Source organism: Oreochromis aureus, linkage group 5 (genome assembly GCF_013358895.1).
Source record: "Oreochromis aureus strain Israel breed Guangdong linkage group 5, ZZ_aureus, whole genome shotgun sequence".
Taxonomy (NCBI): Eukaryota; Metazoa; Chordata; class Actinopteri; order Cichliformes; family Cichlidae; genus Oreochromis; species Oreochromis aureus.
This window is the reverse complement of record NC_052946.1, coordinates 16,946,168-16,955,599: the sequence shown is the minus strand read 5'-3', so window position 1 is coordinate 16,955,599 and position 9,432 is coordinate 16,946,168. Positions and strand designations below refer to the sequence as shown.

The 9,432-nt window shown below is 40.9% G+C and overlaps 1 protein-coding gene across 3 annotated transcripts; it reads left to right on the top strand.

Annotated features, from left to right (window-relative positions):
• On the top strand, window positions 1-7,800 carry suox (sulfite oxidase). Of its 3 annotated transcripts, none has more exons than XM_031747991.2 (5): window positions 1-137; window positions 3,089-3,159; window positions 3,485-3,650; window positions 4,485-4,727; window positions 5,512-7,800. In XM_031747991.2, exons 2-5 carry the CDS (start codon window positions 3,101-3,103, stop codon window positions 6,730-6,732), a joined length of 1,689 nt encoding a protein of 562 aa, XP_031603851.1. In that variant the 5' UTR covers window positions 1-137; window positions 3,089-3,100; the 3' UTR covers window positions 6,733-7,800. The 3 variants fall into 3 exon arrangements, with proteins under 3 accessions (XP_031603851.1, XP_039468681.1, XP_039468682.1); XM_039612747.1 differs by having other exon boundaries at window positions 9-212; XM_039612748.1 differs by lacking the exon at window positions 1-137 and adding an exon at window positions 2,837-2,879.
• Window positions 7,801-9,432: the final 1,632 nt, after the last annotated feature.

The window sequence follows — 9,432 nt, the reverse complement described above, 5'->3', positions numbered from 1 at the left end:
TAGCGATTTTCAATACTGAAGAGTTGGCAACACTGCCCTTGTTCACTCTTTGTATGCGTGTGTGTGGCGTTCAGAGGTCAGCAGGGTAGCTGTCCTTCGGGCATCTTGAGGAACGTCTGCACACAAACACAGGAGAGGTGAGTGTGCTGCAGTTTGGACCAAGAAGCGGGAGAAAACTGAGATTTCTTCTGTTCATGAAGACATATTTGCAGGTTGGGTGACTGCAGGCTACGAGATGCATGCTTGCTAACTGAAATGTTAGCTAGGTTAGCCGTGAGGCTGGATGGTGATGAAGCGCAACGCCAGCGTGTTAGTTACGTGAACATTGAAGTGCTGTCATTTAAAAAAAATAAATTAAAACTTTCTGCCTGTGTTGAATTCGTTAGGATTAATACCGCCTTGGTTCGCTGTGGTTGATATGAAATAGTCATTGAAGACTTTTGATTGATTTTTCCCTCGCTGTCCATCAGAAGCCTCTCACCGGTTTAGCTAACGTGTGCAACGCTGCAAGGCTCAGCGTGAACCAGCAGGGACCTGAAGCTTCTGTGCCCTCATACTTTATTTTGTATTATTAATATTATTGTTGTTATTATTATGACGTCCATGCTGGTTGTGTTGCCAGGTTTGCCCAAACTAAAAAAGACAGTATTTTATTTTTGTCTTAGTTGCTTTGTAAGTATGTATGTTGTTTTAGTTTACTTTTTCTAAAATTTAGGATTTTATATTATTTTCGTTTTAGTTTAATACATTATATATTATATACATTATATACATCTGCTAATATATGTAATTTACTTTTAGGGTAAAGGGTTCAGACTATGCTGAACGGTCATGGTGGTAAACGTGAAATGTAAGTGCGTCCTGGCCATTGATAATATAGTGCTAGCTTTGAGGAACACCATGCAGATACTACAGAAACAAGGTGATTTATCAGATGTAGAACCCGACCAAATATGGGATTTTGCAGATTTTGGTGATTTATAAATTCAGTATTCCAATACATTTTTTTTTTTTTTTTTTCTTTGAGATACATATTTCCATATTTCCATAACATTTGTTATTTATTTATTCCTTTACGCTCGACCTTGCTGGCATCAGTTGTTCTTGTGGCTTTCCAAAGATGTGTTACCACGATGTAGTTTGTCCACCCTTGGCTGGACAAATTATGCAATGTTAACACTCATAACATGGGTGAAGGGCATTTCTCCTATCCCTTCTTTACTTGTTTAAAATTCCATCTACTGGCTGTTATAAATGCTGATACCGACTGATTAGATCAGTTGGTCAGGCTGTAACAGGCATTTATTTATCCATTCATCCTTTCACCATTCAGAGCTGCGACAGCGACTGTGAGCTCTGCCCTGGCAGGCTGTGCTGGGGGAAGTTGTGTCTGTGGTTGTGGTTACTGATTCTGGTTGAATTTATGGGTGGTATGGATATTTCAGCATCTATCACCATTCAGACACAAAGAGTCTGTGATACCTTATTTAACAGGATTTTATGCATTTTCCTGTTATTTCAAGCCTTTTTCATGAACAAAAATGTGTTTCAGGTTTGAGTAAATTAACCCCCACTTGAACAGGTTTTATTTATTTATTTTCTATTTCAATCTATCTTTTTCTTATCGCTGTCCTGCTTTGCTGATTTCCCTTTGTTGGAAAGCCAACACCTCTTTCGCGCTTTGGTGGGTGCCAACAAAAACAGCATCATTGTGCTTTTATCACATGTTAGCATACTTGTAACAATACTGCTACATGTAGCTCGTGTTGCACCCATTCATAAAGTAATGTGTTGCCAAGAATCATAATTGCTAGTATACATCCACATTTAAAACCAGAACCATGGTGAAAGCTGTGTCATCTTTTAACTACAGTCTGTCTAAATCAGGTTTGTAGTTGAAATCAGCAGTGCAGAATCGTGCAGAGCATTGTACCAAGCTTGGTCCCAATACTTTATATGATAAAATATAAGGTAAGCCTAACTCTTCAGGTTAGACACACACACAGAAGTTTTTTTTGTAACCCTTTTGTTATTTTGCACCATTTCCAGTGATTGGGGTACAGTTGTGTTTATGCTCAGTTGTAACATCTCCAAAAGGCTGGAGTCGAATATAATTTGGTGATGTTTCTGTTAAAAAGTGAAATTTTCATTTGTCATTCTGAGTGAGACAGACTGAGGTCATGGCATTGTTTCCGTTCAGCTGTGTGAACACATGACTCAATGGTTGCACAATGCTTTCTGTTAAAAAGAAAGTGTTGAGATTCAGGAATTAATGACGTCATTCTTGAAAGTCTTTGAAAATCAGAATTTCCTCAGTGACTGTAATTGTGCTGCTTCTGTAAAAGCTGTCAGATAAGTCAAAGTAATGTTTATGGCTGCTGTGATAAGATATGTGTAATCACCTGATAAAGCACAGCTCCCTCATGTGATATCTTCTGGTTTATCAGTGGTCTGTAAATACGTTTTTTTTTGCAAAGTTGGTAGTTCTAGTTTAGTATAGTACCGTTCTCCGGTTAGCAAATCTTCTATTCCTCAAGTTAGTCATTCACAGAGCTTTCTAGAACAATCCCACCCAAACATATTTATCTGACTCTGAAACATATTTGGCCAGTTTAAGGCCTAATATGTTTCAAAGAAAAAATCCTGCTGAAGTACATTTCCATTGAACGGCAATATATTTCATTTAGTATTTATTGTGTGCTGGAGAACATACAAGAGTGAACTGAACCCTTGGCCTCCTTGTTCCCCTCCTACCTGCTCACTCCCCCTCAGCTGGTTGGTTATTTTTTTAAAGGCTGAAGTAACAGCCTGTTGTTCAGTTGATTAGAAACGGGAACATTTTAAGGTTCAGTTTGTCATTTACTCGAAACCCATTGGCTGTAAGTGTACACACAGTTTGGAGTTTCTTGATGAGTGCAACAACACTGAATTATACAAGTAAAAATTGGGAACTATGTTGAAATGTTTCACATTACTGACATTTTCAGAAGTACATTTATCTGCTCACTAAGTGTGGATGGAAAAATAATGATCAGCTACCAGATGATGCTCATGTGCCTTTTTTTTTTTTTTCTTTCTTCTTTTTCAGAACGTCAATGCAATGCTGCTCCTCAGACGCTGCCACAGGCTGAATCCGTTTGGCCCGCTCAGCATTGACAGGTACATTATTATAACAACGTATTTCTAATGTTTATTTCATATAATTTACTTCATTTTTACTTGTCGTACCTCTTGTGATGTAGTTCAGTAGCTGAGTTCCACTAAGACAAGTCTTTCTGGTTAACAGACTGTGTACCTGCAAATTAATTTAGTGTTACGAGTTGTTAGGTCACGTTTTAGTGTACAATAAATCTGAAAGCTTGCACTTTATTTGGGGGCTACAGTAGCAATTAGCAACACATATTTTATATACACTCACACACACACACTCACACACACTATGTGTGTGTCAAAGTTATATTTCCATTTTTTTAAATTTTCACAGAAATCAGGTGGCACCTGTAGTTGCATCGTGTGCAGTTCGTCTCTGCAGCAGCAGCAATGACCAGAGATTCCACCAACATGGCTTCAGTGTCAGCTGGAGACACGTCCTGGCAGGACTGCTGGCTGGTACAGGGGCTGTACTGGCATATGGTCTACACCATCACAAGGTTACAAAGCGACAATATCTGTCCATTTTTGCTTTCTTTTTAAAGTTTAATGCACTTTTTTTTTGCAATTTTTTGCTAAATTATGCTAATTACATATGTTTTTAAACACAACAGCAACTGAAAATTTAAAATTGCACACTCTCTCAGCAAAAAAACATTAACTTTTCAAAGTACGAATGCAGTTGTTCAAAGTAGGTAAATTATTAATGCAGTGAGGCTGTAGAGCGTGACTCCAAATGGTTCTTGGTGTTGTGGTAGACACTAAACACACGGACAAGAAGTCAGTTGGTCATTGAGCCCTTTCTTCCCTAGTCAGCCCATTGAATAACTATAACATCAACTACATCAGCAGATTTTGTACCTTCAAAGCTAGTGAAGCAAAAACAGAGCACTGCCCTGCAAAGTCCACAGTCTTTACAGAAACCCTTCCTCAGCAGCACAACCAGATTAACAGCACCTACAGCATTCTTTGCTCAGACTGCCATAAAGTCTGGCTTTTCTGAACTTTAACAGTTAAATACCAACTGATGTCTTTCCAGGAATTAGGCTGTACCTAATGAGGCTCATATGCTAGCTGTCAGTGCTAACTCTCAAGGAGCTGCTTGCTGGTTGTTTATTTAGTCAAATAAAAAAGGCCACATGGTTTTGTGTTAAGGTAGTAAGCAGCAGTAGTGCTTGAAATTTGAACAGCTGAAAGCTCATATATTTTCTTCTTTTGACATCCCAGGGAACTTTGGGTGTTTTTAAAATAAGTGGGGAGTATATAGGTCTGTGCATGACCACTAGGTTATTGCTATTTTGATAGAAACTGATGCTGCCTCTCTTTCTGTGCAGGCTATAGAGAAGAGCTCCCCGCTTCCTATCATCAGCCAGGAGGAAGTTACAAAGCATCGCTCCCTGAAAGATGGCGTGTGGGTCACCTACAAAGGCGGCGTCTATGACATTACCGAGTTTGTTTCCATGCACCCTGGTGGGGAGAAAATCATGATGGCAGCAGGTGGTGCCATTGAGCCCTTCTGGTCGCTTTATGCGGTACACAATCAGGAGCATGTGCTGGATATCCTCTCTGGGTATAAGGTGAGAAACCCGCTCGTTTCTGTTAATTTAACTAAAGCACTGTTACATAGTAAGGAATTAAAATTTAGTTGACTGGGGTTTGTTAATCAGTATCAAAACATTAGGTGCAACCACTGAGGTAGGTCAGAGTTTAAAATAATCGACCCTGTAGTAAGTTAGCTAAAGGGGAGCGTGGGTGTAAAAGCTTTAGCAACATTGCTGTTCATAGAAATTTACCAGGAAAAAAATTTATTCTGGATATTCTTATGGGTGGAAAAAGTTGTGTCAAACGGGATATTACACAGTATAGCTGTGTGGAAATTTGCACTTAAACCAAACTGCAGACCTCAACACATGTGTGAGCCTTTCATTTGACATCAACACAGACATACCCACTAAGCTTGCAGAGCTCTTTCTTTTAATAAGGTTCTCACTCAAAAGAAAAGCTGACATAATCATAAAACAGTAGAAGTTTTTCATTATATTTATATTTTTGAAAAATTGCTACAGAGGTTGATGAGCTTTCACAGCACATCACTTGAATTTATCCTTAAATTAACTTTTTAAATGTATGCTGTTCATCTTGCCCTTCTGTACAGTGCAGACACATATGAAAAGGTCTGCTGCACACTTTATACTGAGGAAAACCTCAGGGCTGTAAGCTGAATGCTGGCACTCCCTCAAGTGGTCACTGAGAAAAAATGTGTGGCTGATATTTTTATTAGCTTTTTGAGCTGAAGAGAAGTTCAGGTGCAGTGCTGCAGTTTTGGTCTAATAAAATCTTTGTGTCTGTGGTTGATGAAAGGTTGGTGAGCTGAATGCGGAAGACCTGAAGAAGCAATATACTTTTAAATCATCAGACCCCTACTCTTCTGACCCTGAGCGTCACCCTGTCCTGCACGCCAACAGCCTCAAGCCCTTCACGGCTGAACCTCCGCCCGAAATCCTCTCTGACAGCTACATCACGCCCACTGCTTTCTTCTTCAAAAGAAACCACCTGCCGGTTCCTCAGGTGGACCCCGATTCATATCGCCTACATGTGGAGGGGCTACCCAGAGGAGTGCTCACACTGTCTTTAGAAGAGTTGAAGACTCGATTCCCCAAACACACCATCACAGCTACCCTGCAGTGTGCAGGAAACCGCCGTAGTGAGATGAATAAGGCCAAGCAGGTTAAGGGACTGAACTGGGGCGTTGGTGCCATCGGTAATGCGACATGGAGCGGCGCCAAGCTCAGGGATGTCCTGCTGGCTGCAGGTTACGGGCCAGATGTAGCCCAGTGGGCTCGCCACGTTCAGTTTGAAGGACTGGATAAAGAAATAACAGGGAGTGCGTACGGTGCTTCAGTCCCTATAAACAAGGCAATTAGCGAGGAGGGCGATGTGCTGCTGGCCTATGAAATGAACGGCGAGGATATTCCGGCCGACCATGGCTTCCCCATTCGCGTGGTGGTACCAGGTGTAGTGGGCGCACGCAGCGTGAAGTGGCTGGGTAAAATAGTAGTCAGTGCAGAGGAGAGCAGCAGCCACTGGCAGCAGAAAGATTACAAAGGTTTCTCCCCAGGAATAGACTGGGACACAGTGGACTACAAATCTGCTCCAGCCATCCAAGAGCTGCCTGTTCAGTCTGCCATAACCACACCAAGAGAAGGCTCCGTGATCGATCGCAGCGAAGAAATGCTGGCTGCGAAGGGCTACGCTTGGAGCGGCGGGGGCAGAGAAGTGATACGCGTGGATGTTTCTTTGGACGGAGGGAAGACGTGGAACGTGGCCAAGTTGAAGAGCAGCGACAAGGAAGGAGATCAAACTTCTCCTCCACTAGGACGAGCTTGGGCATGGAAGCTGTGGGAGATAACGGTTCCTCTTCCTCCAGAGGCCCAAGAGCTGGAGCTCATTTGCAAGGCAGTGGACAACAGTTACAACACGCAGCCGGACACATTCGGTCCAATCTGGAATGTGAGGGGCTTGCTGGGTAACGCCTGGCACAGAGTGAAGGTGAAGATCAACGAGGATGACGACGAAGAATAGGCTCAGCGGTTGAAGTGCAGAAATCAAAAGACTATTTTTGTCTTTTTTAATCAAATTTGTGTCATAGATCCAGCAAATGTAGGAAGAAACCGGGAGTAGCTTCTTAGGAATATAACACTACATTTTGAAATATTTTTGACAAACAGCCTCAAATATTTATTCATTTTGTTGCGAGTGAGATTTGCAGCAGTACGTACATGCGATGAAGCTCAAGGGCGTGAACAGCCAAGTTAAATTATGTCTGGTTATCTCCATTTATTATTCACTTTCGTTTATTCTTAAGCAAAACCATGGTTCAGTTTGATTCTGAAGCTCTGTAGTTTATAAAGATGAAACATTTATTTTTCATACTCCGTGTTTATAACTGAAGATGAGGGGATTTTGTTAAAAGGGTTAAAATAAACGATTATGGCACCACAGAATGTAAAAGATTAACTTTTTATAAAGATATCTAATCTAGCTGAAGGGAAGCCGAGTGGTTCGTTAAGTGTTGATTTGTTTTTAATCAAGAGTACTGATACTGAGTGTAGTGGTCACATTTATTTTTTCCTTTCTTTTGGGAACTTAGATTTTCTTTGAGTAGCTCAAACTGTAGTAACCATCTCGTGGTTGAAGTAATCGATGTTTGGCTTGGGTTAGCACATCAGCGGTGGACTGTGGCCCTCTTTTGACTAATCATGCTGTGGGCCTGTCCTCTGCTCTTTCAGAGGAGATATGAAATACAAAACTACAGTGTGAAGTTCCAGCTAAGGTCAAGCTGTGTACAGGGCAACACACAGCACAGCAGAGGTCCCTTAGTGTTCATTTAGTGTAAGGAGACGCCAGAAAAAATATACTGTTGAGAAGAGAGGAGGGGTGAATAATATGTAGGACCACTAAAATGTTACAGTTAATCATTTTAGCATTTGTTTGAAGAACTGGAGAAACTGCAGGTTTTATTTTTATAATGTTATGAAAATATGCCGATGCACTGCTCTTAATTCTTATTAACAGGTGAATTATATTTGAATGTGTGAGAATCATAACATGTATTTAACTGCTAACGATGAATAAAGATCTCTGACTTTACACTGGCCTAAGTCCGGTTATTCAGCTTTTCCTGATTTTTGCTTTTCAAATTTTTTTTTTTTTTTTTTCGAATTAATGCACAAGGAATAATTATGTCGTGATGGCGGATGGCTGTTGTTACAGATGGATAGAGTTCAGCGACTTTCAGTCCAGCTGGTACACAAAACGCCTCCTGTCAGTCACGTAGCTCTGCTCTGTTTGCTTTAGATACTTACGTGTGTGTGTGTGTGTGTGTGTGTGTGTGTCTTATGATTTCAAAAGCAGCCTGATCCAAAAAAAGAACATTTTGTACTCCCTAGTCTTACTCTTTCCTCTTTCTGTTCCTTTTTTCCCCCTTTAATTAAATCACTGTAAATTTCACAACGATGACAAATGCAGATGACAGGAAGCACGAAGCTGATGACCGAAGTTTACTGCGAAGTCAGCAAACACACAGAACTGTGTCACGTTGGTGGTAAATGGTAATATTTTGCCAGTATGATGCAAGATGAACATAACTGAAGTCTGCCATACAGTTTTTTGTTGTTGTTGTTGTGGGTTTTTTTTTTAAAAAAGACAAATATTAAAAAAAAATACTGAAAACGTTCTTTAGGTTTGTGGAGATGTTTCACCTCTCGTTGAACACACTTCTTCATTTCTAAAATCAAATAGTGAAGAGAACAACGTATTTAAAGCCTAGTGGGGTTTTGGAAGTAATCCTGAGGGTCATCATATGAGCCAAGCTGTGAAAAAAGGTGTGGGTCATTGCCATCACCAGGGGTTAAGGGTGAAACCCCCTGTGAGACCTTGCCCCACCCCGTAATGTGACCTCCTGTGAGGTCACCTGAGGAAAAGTGTGAGCGTACATTGAACAGCCTGGGAAGAGATCTCAAGACTGCATTTTAGGTGGCTGATAGCTGGTGTAAGTCACCGCCTCTGTTCAATGGTTGTTCACATTGGACTTTGAAGACCTCTTTCACTCCTGTTTCACACCATCTGTCTTCTCGGTCATTGATATGATGAGAAAGAGTGACCTTTGCCCTTTAGGTGCAGATGTACAGCTGAGGCTCGAGGTGGCTCTTCTATGCTGTGCTGTGTGTTTGTGGAGTGGCTGTTTGGTCTCTTGCTGCACTGCACAACAACGTTATGTTGTTTAACTTGTGTTTGGGAGTTTTTTCCCTTGGAATCAAACAGTTTTCGTGTGAGGGTGTTGCTGGGTCTGAAGCACACTGGGATTTTCGTGTTGTCCATTATTTTTTTTTATTTTTTTTTAGAACTAAAAGAACTAAAGAAGTCCAGTCAACTTTTCAGGCTCTCGTGCCTACCATGAACCTGGACAGCTGAGACATACAAGTCATTCTTGTTAGCTTAGTACCACTATGTAAATCAGTGCTAGAACTGAATAATTATGAGCAAAGACGCATCACGTTATAAAAGTTATTACTCTAACCTAATAAAAAATGTGGATCCAGACTCCTCTGCTGGTGTAACAGACTGCCTGTGTGGTACCTATGAGGCTATATGATGCCAACCATGCACACATCTTGAGACCAGCTGTTTTACTACCTTTAATGCTCCTGTACATTTATACCACTTCAGTACACAGCGCTCCATTCCAATTACATTTCAGACATTTCAAGAATACACATCAAA

Bases quoted from the DNA above. Each gene is read 5' to 3' on its own strand.
- suox (XM_039612747.1), top strand. The intron at 3,160-3,484 runs GTACATTATTAT...AAATTTTCACAG, and splicing joins GGCCCGCTCAGCATTGACAG to AAATCAGGTGGCACCTGTAG. The intron at 4,728-5,511 runs GTGAGAAACCCG...GGTTGATGAAAG, and splicing joins ATATCCTCTCTGGGTATAAG to GTTGGTGAGCTGAATGCGGA.